General features: G+C 50.2%; 1 protein-coding gene across 7 annotated transcripts in view; it reads left to right on the plus strand.

Moving 5' to 3' along the window:
• LOC144827620 (uncharacterized) overlaps positions 1 to 6,135 on the plus strand; it is a 455,727-nt gene extending 449,592 nt beyond the window's left edge. For all 7 annotated transcript variants that reach the window (XM_078685862.1, XM_078685869.1, XM_078685867.1 and 4 more), the window contains one exon: positions 5,888 to 6,135. In XM_078685862.1, the coding sequence (XP_078541988.1) occupies positions 5,888 to 6,034 (147 nt within the window). In that variant the 3' untranslated portion in view covers positions 6,035 to 6,135. The remainder of the gene's footprint in view (positions 1 to 5,887) is intronic.
• Positions 6,136 to 19,625: the final 13,490 nt, after the last annotated feature.

Below are 19,625 nucleotides of genomic sequence, written 5' to 3' on the forward strand. Positions count from 1 at the left end.
CAGGTTTGGCACACAGTGAACAAGAGTATGGGATATTCACCAGAATGGGGTTGCACACTGTTAATACACCAGCGGGATCGCCCCTAAGGACCATGGTAATTATAGTACTGTTCTCTGCGATGCATCTTCTTTCGAATTCTCGCGTATCCTCAAATCTTCGCCATCCCTGTACACGTGTTTCGGGGTATTTACAGTTGGCTGACGAGCCTGGGACCCCGCACCTGCGCGCCTGAGTGGTACTAAACCTGGCAATATTTGGCAGCCACCGGCAACCCCAGAACACAGCCTAATCCCTGCTGATGAGGGGTAAATACCCCAAAACACGTGTCCAGGGATGGCGAAGATAGCGAAGATAGCAGAGAATCGAAAGAAGATGCATCGCGGAACACGAACTACACTTACCACAGTCCTTAGGGGCGATCCCGCTGGTGTGTGAGTAGTGTGCGACCCCACCCCCAATTGTAATGTTAAAGCTCCCACGAGCAGTTGGCTGACGAGCCTGGGACCCCGCACCTGCGCGCCTGAGTGGTACTAAACCTGGCAATATTTGGCAGCCACCGGCAACCCCAGAACACAGCCTAATCCCTGCTGATGAGGGGTAAATACCCCGAAACACGTGTTCAAGGATGGCGAAGATAGCAAAGATAGCAGAGAATCGAAAGAAGATGCATCGCGGAACACGAACTACACGTACCACAGTCCTTAGGGGCGATCCCGCTGGTGTGTGAGTAGTGTGCGACTCCACCCCCAATTGTAATGTAAAAGCTCCCACGAGCAGTTGGCTGACGAGCCTGGGACCCCGCACCTGCGCGCCTGAGTGGTACTAAACCTGGCAATATTTGGCAGCCACCGGCAACCCCAGAACACAGCCTAATCCCTGCTGATGAGGGGTAAATACCCCGAAACACGTTTCCTGGGATGGCGAAGATAGCGAAGATAGCAGAGAATCGAAAGAAGATGCATCACGGAACACGAACTACACTTACCACAGTCCTTAGGGGCGATCCCGCTGGTGTGTGAGTAGTGTGCGACCCCATCCCCAATTGTAATGTTAAAGCTCCCACGAGCAGTTGGCTGACGAGCCTGGGACCCCGCACCTGCGCGCCTGAGTGGTACTAAACCTGGCAATATTTGGCAGCCACCGGCAACCCCAGAACACAGCCTAATCCCTGCTGATGAGGGGTAAATACCCCGAAACACGTGTCCAGGGATGGCGAAGATAGCGAAGATAGCAGAGAATCGAAAGAAGATGCATCGCGGAACACGAACTACACTTACCACAGTCCTTAGGGGCGATCCCGCTGGTGTGTGAGTAGTGTGCGACCCCACCCCCAATTGTAATGTTAAAGCTCCCACGAGCAGTTGGCTGACGAGCCTGGGACCCCGCACCTGCGCGCCTGAGTGGTACTAAACCTGGCAATATTTGGCAGCCACCGGCAACCCCAGAACACAGCCTAACCCCTGCTGATGAGGGGTAAATACCCCGAAACACGTGTCCAGGAATGGCGAAGATAGCGAAGATAGCAGAGAATCGAAAGAAGATGCATCGCGGAACACGAACTACACTTACCACAGTCCTTAGGGGGGATCCCGCTGGTGTGTGAGTAGTGTGCGACCCCACCCCCAATTGTAAGAGTATGGGATAGGCAGGTACCATCACACTGGCCACTCCACTGTGGGATACAGAACAATTGGGCTCCCTCTGGAGATCAAAGGGTTTTGATAAGTGGGATACCATCTGTATATCTCGGGTAAGAGATCTATGGAAAAAGGGGGAGGTGGTGCCCTTCGCTACTCTGCAACAAGAGCACGATTTGGCAGAAACTGAAAGATTAAGGTATTTACAGATAAGGCATGCCCTGCAGACAGTGCTCCCAGGGGGAAGAACCCCTCCCGAGGCCTCGCCTCTCAGGATAGGCGGCTGGACGGGTATATGTCACTAAAGGCAATTTCCTTGACTTACCTGAAATAGATTAATCATTCATCTAATCCACTTCTACAACTCCATGACAAATAGGAAAGGGATTTGTCGGGCAGGAGGAGGACTGACAAGAAGCACTGGCATCACCAAATGAGGTGGCAATATCCTCTAAATTTAAACTGGTCCAGCTGAAAATATTGCAGAGTCTATGTCAGGGGACCCACCTTAGTCAAGATGGGATACAGAGAAGAACCCAGTTGCAGAAGGCAGTGTGGCTGGCTGCCTTTCTTTTACTCCTTCCGCTAGCTCTGCCTACCGCCACCCTGCGCCATGCCCACCTCCCAGGACCTACTTAGTAGAGGCCGCAGTGAGGCTGCGCCGCCGGCACGCCATAGACAAATCTGTCTGCATCCGTCTGTGCCTAGCATGCCCAGCACCAGAGCCCCTGGCTCCCAACCCGCTTGGTGGTACAACTCCACCACCCTCATTGCTCTGAACACAGGAAGCCCCAGTGAACACTGCTACCACTTCACACCGCACTCTACTGTAAGGCCATTCTCCTGCACCAGATGCTCCTTCTCCTGCACCAGCACGACCACCTTCACGTCGCAAAACACCACCCTGACTCCTTGCTCATCTCTGGAGAAGTTACCCTTTGGCCCCACTTCATACTCCTCAACACATGTTCCATTTGAAAACACTCCACAGAGGAACTTCATCACCACTCTCACTCCCGACATTGCCTTCTTCACCGAGACCTGGTTCAACCCTGCATCTGCCCCTGACATCACCACAGTGACTCCCGACGGATTCAAAATCCCCTCCTCGACAGTATGAGCAGCCTCAGATTGAGCCAGATCATCAGCGACCCCACACACATCGCAGGACCCCATCTTTACCTCCAGCGACCTTGTCACATACAGCCACGTCACAAAACTTACATGGACCGACTACTCCATCATCCACTTCAGCATCTTCAGGCCGAGCGCCACCATCCCCAAGTTGGCCTGTGCCCCCCTAGCCCCCCCTGCAGTTGGAACAAAATTTCAGAGACTTGCTGGACGGACGCCCTCAAAACTCCTAACCCAGCTACTGCCACCAACCTGGAAAGAGAATCAAGAACTTCAATGCCTGGATCACCAAATGTGCTGACAGCATTGCCCCCATTAGAAGCAACAATCACAGAAGATGTTTCAAAAAGGTCAGCAGGTACATCCAAGAACTGAAAACAGAGAATCATGACAACAAACAGCTGGAAAGGAGATGGCGTGCAATCAAGCACACCACTGACAGGGCAGCCTTCAAGACCTCCCTCAGCCTCTACCACCACCTGCTGAGGGCAATAAAGAAGACAGCCCCAGCCGCATGCACCGAATCCAAGGGCAACAACAGCAAGGAACTTTTTTGAATTGTTAAGGAGTTCTGCAACCTGGGTGCCTGTGGAAACAACATGACACCCTCACAGAAGCTGTGTTACAACCTCACCAACTTCTTCATGCCAAGATTGCAACCATATACAGAAACTTTAAACCCACACCCATGGAATTCATCGACTGATATACCTTCACAGCAACAAACATGAAACACATCCTGACTACATAGAACCAGCTCTTCACCATGGACACCATACACTTGGAAGCTCTCACAGATCCAGGCCTTCACCACATCTTCAACCTCAGAAGCAAAAAAATACGCCAGGAACTCACCACCCTGCTCAACACCTCAATCACCACCTCAACTTTTCCCGAAACATGGAAGCATGCCGAAGTCAGAAAACTACTCAAAAACCCTCGGCCGACCCCAGTGAGCTCAAGAACTACAGGCCAATCTCATTGCTCCCATTTCCTGCCAAGATACTGGAAAAGACTATCAAAAGACAACTCATGAAACATCTGGAGCAGAACCAGCTACTCGACTCCTTCCAATCGGGCTTCTGCTGCAATCACAGCACAAGAACACCCTGATCACAGCTACCAATGACCTCCGAACCCTCCTCGACTGAAGAGAATCAGTGGCCCTGATACTCCTCAACTTCTCTATAGCCTTTGACACTGTATTCCACCACAAGCTGATCGACAGATTCTACCACATCAGCATCCAGGGGATACACTCAGATGGATCTTCTCCTTCCTCACCGGAGAATGATCCTCCTCAACCTCTCGATAGCCTTCGACACTGTATCCCACTACTCGCTGATCAACAGATTCCACCACATCACCATCCATGGGGATACACTCAGATGGATCATCTCCTTCCTCACCGGAGAAGCTCAGAGGGAGAGCCTCCCACCCTTCACCTCTGAACCCAAGTACATCATCTGTGTTGTCCTCTGGGGCTCCAGCCTCAGCTGTACACTATTCAACATATACATGGCCCCAGTGGCTATCATTGTCAGATCCCACAATCTCAACATAATATCCCACGCAGACCCCACCATCAACAGGACCAACTTCCACAGATGCATGACAAGTGTTGCCGACTGGATGAAAAACAACGGCCTGGAGCTAAACACGGACAAGACAGAAGTACTGATCAATGCCATCTGCTCCGCCTGTTTCCTCACTCTGCGCATGCTATGGAAGATCTTCCAGTGGCTTCCCCTGCACACGAGATGCACTGTGACATAGGTCCTTATCACCAGCCAACTGGACTACAGCAATGCTTTCTATGTTCGCTGAACACAATCTATTGAGACTCCAAACCATTCAGAATACCGCAGCCAGACTCATTCTTGAACCCACATCACACCTTACTTCAGGCAACTCCAGTGGCTCCCCGTACAGAAGAGATACCAACTCAAGATGCTCACCCATACACACAAGGCTCTACACAATCAAGGACCATCCTACATCAAACCACCACCTGAATTTCCTCCAACCATCGAGGTGACCACGCTCTGCCTCCCTATCACTGGCCTACACTCCCCGCATCCACCAGAGCAGAAGTGGCGAATGCTCCTGCTCCTACATTGCAGCAAAGATCTGAAAGGGCTTCCCCATGCAGCGCCTGACCATCACTTCACTAACGGAAGTCCGAAGGGCCCTCAAGTCCAGGATGTTCGAATTAGCCTTCTGGGGCTGGCGAGCGCCTGGATAACCTATCGAGAGATTAGCAGGGCTTAATAAAATCCTGATTGATTGATTGATTTAGTAGGCAGTCTCATCACTGGTGATCACATAAAAAGGCCTGAACTGATTACACCAAATAGTTGCCACCACCCATTTATAGTGTCATTGCTTGGTCAAGGGAGCGTAGCCTCCCATGTTAAAAGTGTTCTACTTTGGGGCATACTCCTATTACCCAATAGAATCCAGGAGTCTGTTGGTAAGCAGCATATAGCAAATAATTTTAGATCACAATTCAGGGTGCCATAAAACAGGTCTCCCACCCAATAAAATGCACTGCCTTTGCTAGAATGCAAAAAAATATGAGTAGGTTGTCCCATCAAATTAGCCCCAGAGACGTTCGGCCCTACAACATCTGGGAAAAAATGACAAAAATAAATGACACTGATTACTGATTTCAGCCATAACCGCACAAATATATCTCTTCATCTACTGACAAACCCATACAGTACAGTGCTATAAGTACTTCCAGCAGCAACAGTGAGGCATGAACCTCATGATACTGCATGTAGTTTAGAGGGTTGTTGGTCGTTCTCTTTATGCTCAGGGAGCTGTATTTTCCTCATAAAATGCTCAGTTCAGAGCTCTCCAAAAGCAGTAGGACGACTCATGTAAATCTGTAGGCTGTAGTTTTGCTAAAAAAAAAACCAGTTCCTATCGCCTAGGTCAGTATGGTTGGCAAGTATGCACTAGTGTGTAACGAGTTCTCGTATTAACCCCTTCTCCACTCTATTGCCCTCTAGTTATACAGCCATTATTTAATTATAACCTCCATTTACATAACATATATTTACCAAATTAATTGTTTTGAGTGAATTTCTTGCATTTTCCTCTCTTTCAGGATAGGGCACTCTTGCTGTCATACACCGTGGACTGCGTCATTCTAGCACTACTTGCTTTTGAGCTGGGACTTTCTATTTGGATCCTGAGCAGTTTTGTGTATGCAAACAAGAAGACACGCCATGCAAGCAGGCAGCCAAAAGCATAATTGCTGTCTGCAAACAATTCAAAAGAAAAAAGAAAAGAAAAAGTTCAATGTGATTTTTATAAACTGTTATTCTTTGGCGATGTTTCTCAATAAAGGTGATTTCTCACTATAGAATGATGTAATACCTAGTAGGTGGCAGATGTTTTCACCACAACAAACTGTAGCCATTAACATGGGTGCTGGGGAGAAGAGTTACTAAGGGGTACTAAGCTATCTCTCTCTCTGACTGACACCCAGACTTTTATATTCTATGAATCTATGCCTTGATTAACAGGGCCAGACTGATTTGCATATGGCCATGTCTGAACTGGGGTGGCAGAGTGGGCTAAAGAACGGTGATGGATTAATCCCAGATCTGTTGACTGGGTGTGAGTGTTTGATTGGTTCAGATTATCCGTCCATCACCACCCCCTTTTGTACCACTTTGTTCGCCATAAGTTGGCAGGGTATGCTCAGATGTGAGTCCCTTGCACACTTTTCCACTGGATTCAAGCAAGCCGGGCTGAAGACGGCTGAAATGCCAGAAACCGGTCCTCGGAAGCTTGTTTCCGGTCCAGGGAAGGCATGGCTTGGCAGTTCGGGCTGGACTGTTCCCATGAGGCACAGGGTCAGACTGATTTGCATATGGCCATGTCTGAACTGGGGTGGCAGAGTGGGATAAAGAACGGTGATGGATTAAAACCAGATCTTTTGACTGGGTGTGAGTGTTTGATTGATTCAGATGCTCCGTCCATCACCACCCACTTTTGTACTACTTGATTTACTTTACGTCATTCTCAATAGGGAATATACTTTTGGTGGACACAAGTCTTAATCGCAATTTACTCAGGCCTGGGTTTGGATCACAAATTATATCTGTGGTTTACCCCATATGCTACAGCAGTCCTTTACCGCTGTATAATAAAATTGGCTATGATGGTGCGTTCTTGTTGAAACTTGTGTCAAGTGCCTGTGAATGTCAAAACAGACACACTCCAGCTGTGGAACACGACAGAACACTGCAAACAACAAAGTAATGATAAAATAGCAGATGAACACGACGACACAATAAACAACATAATACCACAAACCAACATAACAAGCCAACACCAGAGCAGCACATGAAAATACAACACCCCAGCAATAAAAAATAACGCATGAAAACAACAATTTGACAACACAACAACGAAAGAAGAATAACAATTAAAGTGTGTTGTTTTGGTCTGTTAGATTATGTTGTTGTGGTGTACCTTCTCCTTGACGTAAGCGTTTTGTCTTATATTGTGGTGTTTTGGGACATGTTAAACTGTTATATTCTACTATATTTTCAGTTGTACTGATTGGTTCTTATTGTGCTGTTTTGTAGTTGTGATTTCACTGTGCTTTTGTGCAGTATTCTTTACAGAGTTTTTGTTGCGTGCTGTTATTTTTTTGTTTTGTAGCAGCTTTTACATGACTCAACAAATGTGACCACCTTACTATCCAATACCAGCACATTTCACTAAAGGTTTGTTGAAAATATTTACCTCTTTTTTTGTATTGTGTGTATACGTATATTACACAGCCAGCTTGTTCTGTGAGGGGCATCATACATATATGCTATGAACAATCTGAACTTCAAGTGCAAATATTACATTTCAGGGTAAATAGTATTTACATTGTTACTTTGTCATTACCAACTAAAACACCTTGGGCCTGATGTATCAAGTGTTTTTCCTGTTCGCAACGTTTGCGAACGGGAAAAAGCCTTTTGGGATGTATCATCCCAAAAGGCATTCGCAAAATAGGGAAACGCAAAAATTGCAATTCCCTATTCTGCAACCTGCCTTTAAGGAATCGCAAATTGCCACCAACTTCAAGTTGGTGGTAATATGCGAATTCCATAAAAAATACACTTTTTTGCATTTTTGTAGGTGCCATGTGGCGTACATACATGCCTTTAGGGCATGTATGTGTGCACACATATGCACACATGCATATTCCAGGGGTGCAACAGGGTCTCCATTTGGCACCCTTGAAATTGCATGTACAATTTGCGAGTACCTATTGGGTACTCGCAAATTATGCATTCAATTCCCATTCCTTCCTATGGGCTTCTAGGCCCATAGAAAGGAATGGGAAACCATTCTTTATTTGCGACTCACAATTTGCGAGTCGCAATTAAGGAATATGTAGGAATCACAATTATTATTGCGAAACCTACATTCATTGCATTTTGCGATTCCATAATAGCGGATCGGTAAAATTCGCTATTATGGAATTGCAAAATCTTATATTGATACATCTGGCCCCTTGTCTTTTACAATAAATAGCTTCTTTAAATGCTTGGAATCTCAGTTCACCTACAGCGTTTGTACCATATTCTGGAGAAGCATCATTTAAATATGACAAATAGCACACATTTTCCTTAAATTATAAATCTACATTTAATGAGGATGAGAACTGAACTCCAGAAAAAAGGAAGAAATACTATTGCATTGTCTTGAGGTTTAAAAATGTATAACGTCATTGAGAAAAGGCCAAGAGGACCATATTCAGTCACTACTGGAAGCTGGGGACCCTCAAGCAATTTCTGCAAATTAAATTTCAAAAACAAAAAACACATGTTCACACAAAACAAATACTGAAATTACTGAAAATTTTAGTATTTTATATTAAAAGAATTTGCAAAAATCGGGAAAAAAAGTATGGGAAAGTTTGGTGTTGCATTTCAGCAACTAACTTTTCAATGTTTGGTTTATTTAGCAGTACAAGGCTTCTGCTCCTGCCAGGGCCGTACGGGAAACCCAAAGCAGCCCTGGCAAATGTTGTATGGTGTACACCAAGTGCAACGAGTGAGCCTGACCACTACAAAGGGTGCTTTGGGGCTCTCCCCTCAAGAAAAGTTGGGAAAGAATTGTGCGTTCTACAAAACATTTGTCATTATATATTGAATTGTATTAACTTCTAAAGCATACTAAATGATGACCACACTATGCACCAGGATACAACAATCGTTTTTGGGGCTCTTCAATGATTCCTTAACTATCATCTTGCAACAGTGCCTCTCTTCTCTCCATAACCCCTCTGTCACATGTATTTAATTTGTTTTATAGCACCTCTCATACCAGTGTAGGGTGTTAGAGCACTTTACATCGCACACATACAGAGAAAATGAATCATACATGTGTAAATCAGTGTATAGAAAATGTTACATAAGGTAAAGGGGACTACAAGGTGTAGGATTGACATGTCATCCATAATGGTAGGCATTTTTCAAGAGTGCTTGGTCTGGAGGAGCACATACTCAGGATTGAGAACATAACACAATGGTTAGCATTGACTTTAGTAATAAGAAGTCATTTCTACCCAAAAAACCTTTTTTTTTTGTCAAAGGTATTTTTATTGAGAGATAAAGACAAAAGACAAAACATGCGACAGTCCGCACAACTTCCCACACAGGGGGCTAAAATGAAAGCAAGGTGAAAGGAGGACCCCTGTACCAGAGCGGAGCCACGGGTATCTCCAGGAAGACTATCTTAATCCAGAAGCAGTAGTGGCACGTCCAGGCCGCCTGCTAAGGAAAGGCAGGAGATAAACCATGTAAAGGGTTGAGTAACAATAACAAGTACCTAAGCATATAGCAAGGTGCGGCCACCGCTTGTGGGAAAAGCTCCGCAAGGCCCTTGAACTGGGACTGCGCGGAAACATAAACGGAAATCTCCCCTTTCCCCCCCCGCCCCCTCCCCAGTGGTGGTAGCAGTTAGTCTTGAAAGGGGAAAATAAAAGGAGAAAATAAAAGAATAGTGGTAATCACAGTTGGAACAAGTGAAGTGCTCGCACACTAGGTGGACAGACCGCGGAGGGAAGACCCTTGGAAAGAAACTGAACCAGGGGCCCCTGCGAAATATGAAGTTTTTAAAATCGTCTCGGAAAACGTCAGCCATTCTCTCCACACTCAGCAACTTCCATAGCCTTGCATGCCAAAGTGAGATCGCTGGGGCCGCTTTCTGCTTCCAGGCCGCCGCAAGGCGAGTTTAGCTGCCCCCACACAAAGCCACATTATCCTCTTATCAGCTTTCGTTTGATGCCCTAGCTCTGGGTCTCGAAGGCCTAGCAGTATATGAGCTATGGAGTCCTCGATGGGGTAGCCTAATATCTCTTTAATGTGGGATAAGATCTCCGCCTAGTAAAGCTGAATGATGGGGCAGTCCCACCAAATATGGCGGAAGTCCCCCAGCAGTCCACAGCCTCTCCAACATCTGTCTGAGGAGCTCGGGAAGATCCGTCTCAACTTGGCAGGGTAGAGATACCAATCCATTATCGTTTTGAGGTGAGCCTCCCGTAGCTCTATCGAATGGTTATGTTTCGCTACATCCGACCAAAGACGTGACCACTCCACCTCAGTGATGTCACGGCCAATCACTCCCTCCCACATGAACATGTACCGAGGTCTGGGGGACATGGTAGTGGACAGAAGAAGGCTATAAAGGAAGGAAATTGTCCCTCGCATGGTGGTGGTCCTCAAGAGGAAGGACTCAAACGGAGTCGGTGGTCGGGTGGCTGCGTCCCTCACCGCGGGGGATAAGGCCCAATGTAGTAGCTGGGTGTGGTGGTACTGCTCGGATCGTTGGACACCATAGTCCCGCATGCAATTGTCAAACGTGAGAGGCGCATAGCCATGGAATAGGTGTGTCAGGGCGCGACATCCTCCCTCCCTCCATTTGTCAAAGGGCCCCTCAACTGCCGCCGGTGGAAGGCTGGGTTAAAGTGTATAGGAGTAAAAGGAGAAGGAAATGTCGTCCATCGGTCATCACCAGAGATCGAGTCCCACACCTTAAGGGTAGTTCTAGTGGGGGTGCTAACGTAGGCATTCCTGGACCTCCCCGCTACGCTTCTGTGCATATGCAGCCAATGCTTTTCCGATTCTCGTTGGGACCATTCTACCAAAACACGAAGTTGTGCTGCCTTAAAGTACAAGTGCATGTCAGGAAGGCCTGTTCCTCCCTCCTTCCGTGGGCAACGAAGGGTAGTGTAAGAGAATCGGGCTCGTCCTCCCTGCCAGATAAAGCGGAGCATCTGCGTTTTGACCCGGCGAAAGAAGTCCCCATCGGGGGTGATGGGCAAAGCTTGAAAGAGGTATAGGAATTTAGGGAGAAGGGTCATCTTAATCGCATGTATGCGCCCAAGCCAAGAGGTAAACATCGGTTTCCACCGAGCTAGGGTCTTCTGGACGGATGCAAGCAGCGGTGGGAAATTAGCGGAGTATAGCTTCTCAACCGTGGGAGTCAGTTGGATCCCCAAATACTGTATAGAGGTGTGAGACCACGATAAGGTCATGGAAGATTGAAGACGCAATACCTCCATCTGGGGCAAAGTGAGGTTAAGGACCAGGGATTTCCCATAGTTGATCTTAAAACCTGCCACCCCTTCAAAGCGGAGCAAAGCATCCTGAACGTGGGGTAAGGAATGGGCGGGGTCTGAGAGGGAGAGCAGGACATCGTCCGCAAACAGAGTAATTTTGTGCGACTCACCAGTGAAGGGAAGGCCACGGATTGCGGGATCCTCTCTCACTGCTACTGCCAGTGGTTCTATACTCAGGGCAAAGAGCAGAGGGGAGAGGGGGCAGCCCTGGCGCTTGCCTCGGGAGTTTAGGAAGGGCGCGGAGACGTGCCCATTGATGACTACTCTGGAGCGGGGGGCGCTGAAGTTGGCCTGAAGCATCGTTAATAATTTGGGAGAAAAGCCAAAGGATTTTAGGGTTAGAAACAGGAAGCTCCAATCCACCCTGTCAAACGCTTTTTCAGCGTCTAAGCCCAATAGAACGGCAGGGATCTTGAATTTGTTAGCTTTCTCGATGAGATGAACCACTCGTCTGGTGTTGTCGTGGATTTGGCGGCCCTTGATGAAACCAGACTGGTCCGGGTGGATAAGAGCTGGCATCAAGTCCTGTAGCCTCCCCGCTAGCATGGACGAGTAAAGCTTGGCGTCTAGATTGAGCAAGGCTATTGGCCTGTACGATGAGCATGACAACGGATCCTTCCCAGGCTTGGGAATAACTAAGATTAACGCTTCAGCCATGGACCCGGGGATGCCCCTTCGGCAGCCATGCAATTGAATAGTTGGACCAGGGAGTCGCTCAGTTCCGAGGCAAAGGTTTTGTAAAAGGTCGCGGTAAATCCGTCAGACCCCGGGGACTTATGAGGCTTCAGGGCCTTGATGGCCGCTAGGACCTCATCTCTGGTGAAGGGGGCGACTAGTTGATCATTCCACTCCGCTGACACCTGAGGGAGCGGGAGCGTCCTCAAATATGTCTCCTGCGCCCTGATGTTGGGGGAGTCCCCAGTATAGAGAGCTTCATAAAAGTCTCCAAAGAGCCCCGCCTTGGTGCTGTCGTGGTGGATGATGGAGCCCCTCGCATCCCGTATGCCCCCAATATAGCCCTTCTCCCGCTTGTCACGGAGTTGGCGTGCCAGGTGTTTCCCCACTTTATTACCCTGGGAATATGAGAGTTGCCGCAGTTTCAGCAGCGTGAGCTCAGCTCTGTTATTATAGTGAGCTCTAAGTTTCCCCCTGACCGCCGCTAACTGCCGCTCTGCTCGCCGGGAGGGGTTTTGCTTGTGGGCGAGTTCCAGCGAGGAAAGATCGTCCTCTAATTGTTCCCGCTCTTTCTTTCTTAGTTTGTTAAGGGCAGCGTTTAGGGCTATACAACTGACGCGGATAGAAGCTTTAAAGGCATCCCACGTGGTGTAAATCGACGTGTCGCCTATAGCATTAAGTTCGAAAAAAAACGTTTATAGCTTTTCTCAACTCCCGGCAGGAGGTAGCATTGCGAGTCAGAGAGGCAGGGAAATACCATCTGGGGTAGGCGGCATCCACTGTTTCCCAATGGAGGCAGATAGCGAGCAGGCTATGATCCGTGACGGATAATGGGAAGATCTTAGCGTCGCGCAGATCCCCTCAGAGAGATTGGCTAAGGAAGAAGTGGTCTAAGCGTGAGTATGAACGGTGAACATGCGAGAAGAAGGTAAAATCCCTGGAGTGCGGGTTCAAGGATCGCCACCCATCCACTAACCCCATGTCAGTGATCATTTGCTGGGTGTCGGGGGAAAATAGGCCGGTATCCGAATCACTGGTGATGAGTGCTGTCCATATCCCTCCGACAAACTAGGTTAAAATCTCCCATTACAATTAGGGGACCCTCCACAAAATCTAGGGCCGTCTTCAGCAGGCCCTGTATGAACCCGTTCTGACCTACATTGGGAGCATAGAGGAACAGGAATGTACAAAGTCTACCCCGAAGCACCCCCTTGACCACCAGCCAGCGCCCCTCCTTGTCAGTGATCACTCCCGTGGGCTGGAAGTGCAGGCTCGCCCGGAACATAAGGGCCACCCCCCTGTGCTTCGTGGTGGCGGAGGATCTATATATGAGGGGAAACTGTTTATGTTTGAGGCGGGAGTCGTCCTTCCTAGACAAATGGGTTTCCTGTAGTCCCACCACATCTAAGTGATGGTCCATAATGTACTTCCAAACTTTCTGGCGCTTTTGGGGGAGTTGAGCCCCTTCACGTTCCAAGTCCCTAAGGTAAGTGGCATCGTAGAAGCGGGGATACTTCGTGCATTGTATGGGGCCTACGGGCTCGTCCAGCCCCCCACCCCTTAGTCAAAAAACCAACAGCCATTCGTTCTGTCTCCTTCACCCGCTCCGCGTAACCACTCATGCCGTGTTTCAATAGCAAAGAAAAGAACAATAATCCCCCCAGCTACCACCACTACCCCCACCACTACCCCCCTCCCCTCCCCCCCTCCCCCCTACCCCCAACAACCCCCCTTCCCCTCTCCCCACCTCCAAAGACCACCCGGCCTAGTCAGTTAACCCCCTCACAGGAGGGCCATGAAAGTGACCTAAGGGGTCGAGTCTCCTGGACTTTGTCAGCCAGAGGCCTAAAGTCTCTGCAGGGTCGTGTCCCAGGGAAAGACATAAAGTACCTGTTGGGACGGACGGTCCGTGCCCCTCCGACGCCGGCCTCACCTACGTCCAGGGTCTCACTCAGCTGAGGGATCATCTTGCGGGGTTGCCTCCGTCACTAACGCCACAGAGGCGACTGCCGCCCCTCTTTCCTGGCGGCTAATCGAGGGATCCGGCTTCCCCCCGGGCACCGCCCGGCCCACCTTCTGCCAGGCCGGGGAGCGCTGGCGGCGTCTTGTAGGTGTGCCGCCGCCCCTGGGGGTCGTGGTCGAGTCCTCTAGGTCCAGGAGTTCCATGGCTGCTGCAAGAGATCTGACTTGAACAAGCTTGTTCTTCCAGCGAAAGATAAGGCGAAAGGGGTGGCCCCATGAGTAGGCCACCTTCTGGTCTCGCAGGAAAGTGGTGACTGGGCGGAACTCTCTGCGCTTCTGCAACGTTGACGCCGCTAGATCTTGGAAGAGTTGGGGATGATGTTCACGGAACTGCAGGGGTCCGCCTTCCCGGGCCTTCCAGAGTATGCGCTTCTTGAGTTGAAAGTCGTGGACACAGACCAGTATGTCGGGGGGCGGTGACTTAGGACCTCTAGGTAGGCCAACCCTGTGGACTCTGTCCATGCGTACGGTCTGAAGATCTTCTTCACCCAAAACGTGTTTAAAAAGGCTTTCCACATATTCCCGCAGATCTGCGCCCTCCCCCGACCAGGGCACCGCCCGGATACGAATGTTGATCCGGCGGGAACGGTTCTCTAAGTCTTTGGCATGCGCCTGGAGGTCCAGGTTCTGCTCTGTGAGCCGGAACACATCTTGCTGGAGTCGGTGTACGTCCTCCGCCATCCCCAAGTCATGTTCCTCCATGCTCTTGCTCGGTCCCTGTGGTGTAGTGGGCATTGCTCCCTTGGATAGGCCTTCCTTGCTGGGTTTATCTTTACGGGGTCTGCCCTCCATACCTCCTTTGGTCCGGGACCCGTAGAGCAGGGATGACCTCTCCTTTCCGGCCTCCACCGATTGCGTTCAAGTCGACTCTGGGCCACCACTCTTAGGCCGTCAGGCGGAGGGGACCCCACCAGCCGGGCCTCACGCCGCCCCTCCCGATCTCCGCACCACCAGGCCCTGCAATCCGCGCTAGAGGGGCACCGCCAGGGCGGGACGCGTGGAGCCAGACAACAGCTTCAGCTGATAGCAATTAGGGCCACCGCCAGGCCCCTTCTGTTGATCTAGTCGTGCTCACAGGTGCCGGGGGTCCCCACAGAGTGTTGGATGGGCAGGCAGAACTATGGATCCCGTCGGTCCCAGCGCTACTCCTCCAGGCTCCAGGCCCCAGGTCGCTCCCTCGTGGGGCCCCACTCCGAGGCGGCGGCGCGTCGTGCAGGAAGAGCCCCGTGGATTCCGGGGCGCAGGCACCACTCTTCCCCAACCGCGTAGGAACCTCTAAGTAAAGGGTGTGCAGCTTGGTGGCGGGGGGGGGGATCCGCACTCAGCAACCAGATGCCAGGCTTCCACCAAACCGGCCTCCCTGGGCCCTGGTCCCACGGTTACCGCTTTCTGCCACCCCCGCAGCGGGCCTCTGCCAGTAGTCAATCACAGGGCCACAAATCACTGCCGCAGCCCGCCTTAAGTCGGCTCTAGGGGCAGCAAAGGGCCCTTCCACTTCCCTCCTGCAGTCCGCCCCCGGCCGCGCACGATCAAGTTGCAGCCTACCTAGGCCCCAGACTCTCCGTGATGTGGGCCGTCGGGCGCAGTCATCCTCTCGCCTGCAGGTGGCTTCCTCTGCGCGCAAGCAAGTTGCGGCCTTCCTAGGCCTTGGAGCCCCGGTCTTTCCCAGACGCCGCAGTCGAGCCGCCGTCAGGTGGGTCCCGGGCTCGTCGGATGTGGGGGCGGCTCCTCCGCTGACACTACATCCTCCGGTTGAGGAGGCTCAGAGCAGGGCCCCCCAGGTCCCGTACCTCGATCTTCTCCCGCTCTCACGGCTGGACCGCCGCCACCAGGACCGGGCGTCCGCCCTCCGCGTCCGTCCCTCACCGGCGGTCGCGATATTACCAATGCCACTCTCGTCGGCTCAGCCCCCAGCACGCAGTGGACAGGCAGACCGGTGCAGGCGCCGGTCACCTCGGTCCCGTTCAGCTCCGCTCTCCGAGCCGCTCTGCCCTCAGATGCCGATGGTTCCTGCGCGCGGTCACCGCCCGGCAGGCCGCAGCTGCAGACTCCGTCTCAGGGCACCGCCGCGGGCAGTACAAAGCCCCAGACTCCGCCAGTCGCCTCCAGAGCCCAGGCAGCACGGGGGGTGACGAGTAGGAGCCCCTAGGACCAGCTAAACAATGCTAAGAAGGCCTATAGTGCCGGAGGGACTTTAAAGTACGTCTCACTCCGTCGCCATCTTGGCCACGCCCCAACAAACCTTTTTTAGCATCATCAGTATAATGAAAGACGGTAAAAAATCATAACTTACTAACTTGTATCATGCAGTTTGCATGCAGCTCTTTGATGGTCAATGTGCTAGATTACGATTGTAACTTATGAACTGCATAGTGACAAAAGAATCGCTGTGGCAAAAGCAGTAACCCACGGAGCTATGCACATTTAATACTGTTTTTAAATGCATAATATACATTCTTTGCAGCAGGCATATTACCCATCTGTGCTCCCTTAGATGAGTCAAAGCTGCTGCTGGACAAAAAAAAAACAATCTTTCTCCAGCAGGTACATTAATCACCGGAGTTATCTTGACATTGTTATTGTTGCCCAAAAACTCAGTGCTTTCAAAACTGCTACCTGCAGACCCCCTGGAAATGTGTAACAGACACCTGGATGTTTGACGACCACAGTTTGGGAACCACATGCTCTAGAAAATTTGGACTTATATTTTGCGCCCACTGTATGCATGGACATTAACAGATACAAGTTACACCACAGAAAACAAGGTAAAGATGAGACTATTGAGGAGTTTGTCTCTACCTTGAAACAATTTGCATTGATCTGCCCTTTTGGAAATTTCCATGAAAAGGTCATACAGGGCATAATCGTAATTCATGCATTAAATTCAAGTATTCAAGGCAGCCTTTGGGCTAACGGTGAACCTCCATTACAAGATTTTATTGTGAGTAAGACAAAAAGGAATAGGACACAGTTAGTAAAGTAAAATTTGGTCAATAATTATCTTGAACTAATGAGACACTATAAGAAACGCAGACGATAATAACACATCCGATAAGAAGAAAAATCAGAATTTAAGCATACCCACTGGAAGATGCAGCAGGTCTAAGAACAGCAGACATTTCCATAATGAGAAAAGTGTCCTGCGCGCAATCATAGGTGCTCTGAAAGTGTAATCAAAGGGCATTTTTACAAAGTGTGTAGAGAAAGAAAGTAAAATGCAGTCAAACTACTAAGCAAAGAAATTGAATCTTACGCTCAAGAAACATAAAACAATGACACAAACAGCTGTGCGTTTAGTTATGATGTTGATGCAAATGTTTTGGACATTCTGATGGATACATCTGCCTGTGGATTCCTCACCTTTTGAATTACCCGTGCGCCAGCATTCCACAGAAACTTTTTCCTTAGCTCTCCACATGGATGGGGACATCACAATAACACAACTCTGCTCGCGATTCCGTATGATGTCATCGGAGCCATAAGAAGACCTTGTCGGCATGTTGACGAACAGTTCCATATTTCTGCGCTGTTGACCCTTCATTTAAATTTTCTTCTAGTATTCTCCATTTCTGTGTAGGGTACTTTTTTGGGTACTCAAGATACTGTTTCTTCGATCATGGTTGCTCAGAAGAAGTCTGACTTTAAGCCCTGTACGGAGTGTGGGGTTCATATGTCGGTTACATGCCCACATGAAATCTGCCTCTGGTGTTTGTTGTCAGACCACGAAGTTAAAGAGTGTACTTCGAGTCGTTGGATGAACCCTAAGGCTCTAAAGGAAAGGCAGGCTAAGCTGTTCATAGCCCGGGCAAAGAAGGATAATAGGGGTCGGAAAAGGACCAAGTCAAGGTCAAAGTCGCTGACTCCACACACCTTGAGGTCGTTTAAGAAGCATGTGAAAAGGAGACGACACAGGTCCAGGCATCGTTCCTCAAAGGAGAAGTCGTCAAAGTCGAGGTCTCCGGTCCGACGCCGCCATAGGAAAGATGATGTCTCTCCTTCTCCTTCACCATAGGTGTTGCCGGGGCGCACTTCGACACCCAAGGGTTCACCAATGCCGAGAGACTCTCCTATGCCCAGAAGAGAGTCACCTGTGCCTTTGGACACTCCGATCCCACTTCTCCAGCGCCGCAGACAGAGCCTTCTCCACGACCTCGATCTCCCTCAGATCTTCCTTTTCCAATTCCAGGTGCAGATCTATGGCATGTTTGCCAGGGCGACTAACCCATCCGGTGTGCCTTCTGGCCCCGTTGGTCTGCTTTCTTTTAATTTGGGCATTCCCCAACACTATGGGGCCCATTATGATGTCGGGTGGATTGCCCCCGCCAGGCTGGCGGTAGCCACCGCCAGCCTGGTGGGGGCAATCCGCCCGACATCCACACTCGTTTCCCCCCCCCCGCCACATTAGTATGGCGGGGGGACCTCAGTGGACGGAAAGACCGTCCGCCGCTTTTCCGCCCCGGTTGCCTTGCGGCCGGGGCGGAAAAGGAATAATATGGTGGCGGTGTCTATCAGACACCGCCAGCCATATTATGATGGGCGTCTTTAGGTGCCTTTCCCCTGCGGCGATGCCGCCATGGAAAGGCATGTAGTCTTCACTCTGGGGCCCCCTGCGGGCCCCCAGAGTGAAGTATAGGTGGGGGGTGCACACGGGGGGTACCTGTGGTACCTCCCCTTCATTTGCATTAACAAAGCAGCAGGCACCGCACGCTGCCTGCCGCCTTGTTTATGCAAATGCTGATATGCATTTTTAGCATTGTGGCGGGCACAATGCTAAAAATGCAGGATGTGCCCGCCACTGTGGCGGGCACATCCTAATACCCCCCACGGGACCCCTGCCCTTATGGCGGGCGGTCCCGAATTCCGACAGGATGGTGGGCGGACAAAGTCCGCCCGTCATCCTAATGAGCCCCTATGCCCGAGCTCCATTCCTTCCTTTCATGCCAATGACTCCGTCTTGGCCCCTCCCGACCCTGAGGTTCTTGACGTCGATACCTTCTCAGGAGGGAAGGATGGACTATTCTCTGGTGCCATCAGGCTCTGTTCCAGCGCCTACTCGACTCGAGTTGGGGCCGCTGCCCACATCTGAAGATCTTCCATCAACTCTGGCTCCGAGATCTTCGGCGCTGTGGAGAGAGTCCCAGAAATTCTTGGAAGAAGAGGAATTTCAGGAGCAACAGGAGCAGGCCAAGCAGGGTGAGGTTTTGGACTCCACTGATGAATTTGCACGGCTGCAAGAGGCCAGTGGGCTTGATACCTCTCCAGAGTGGGAGCTGTCATCCCCAAAGGCTCTTCCCTCTCAGGATGTGGTCTCTTATCATTAAGTCATTAGGAAGGCTACTGACCTCCTGGACTTGTAATTACCAACAGCAGAGGACAAATCTATTATCTTGCTAGAGGTGCTGCAATCTCCTTCTTCAGTAGAGCCCTTGCTCCCCTTCAATGAGACTTTAACGGGTCCTATTTTGGATGTTTGGCAGAAGCCAATGTCTGCCCCTGCTGTTTCTAGATCAGT

This window comes from Lissotriton helveticus, chromosome 4_1, assembly GCF_964261635.1.
Source record: "Lissotriton helveticus chromosome 4_1, aLisHel1.1, whole genome shotgun sequence".
NCBI lineage: Eukaryota > Metazoa > Chordata > Amphibia > Caudata > Salamandridae > Lissotriton > Lissotriton helveticus.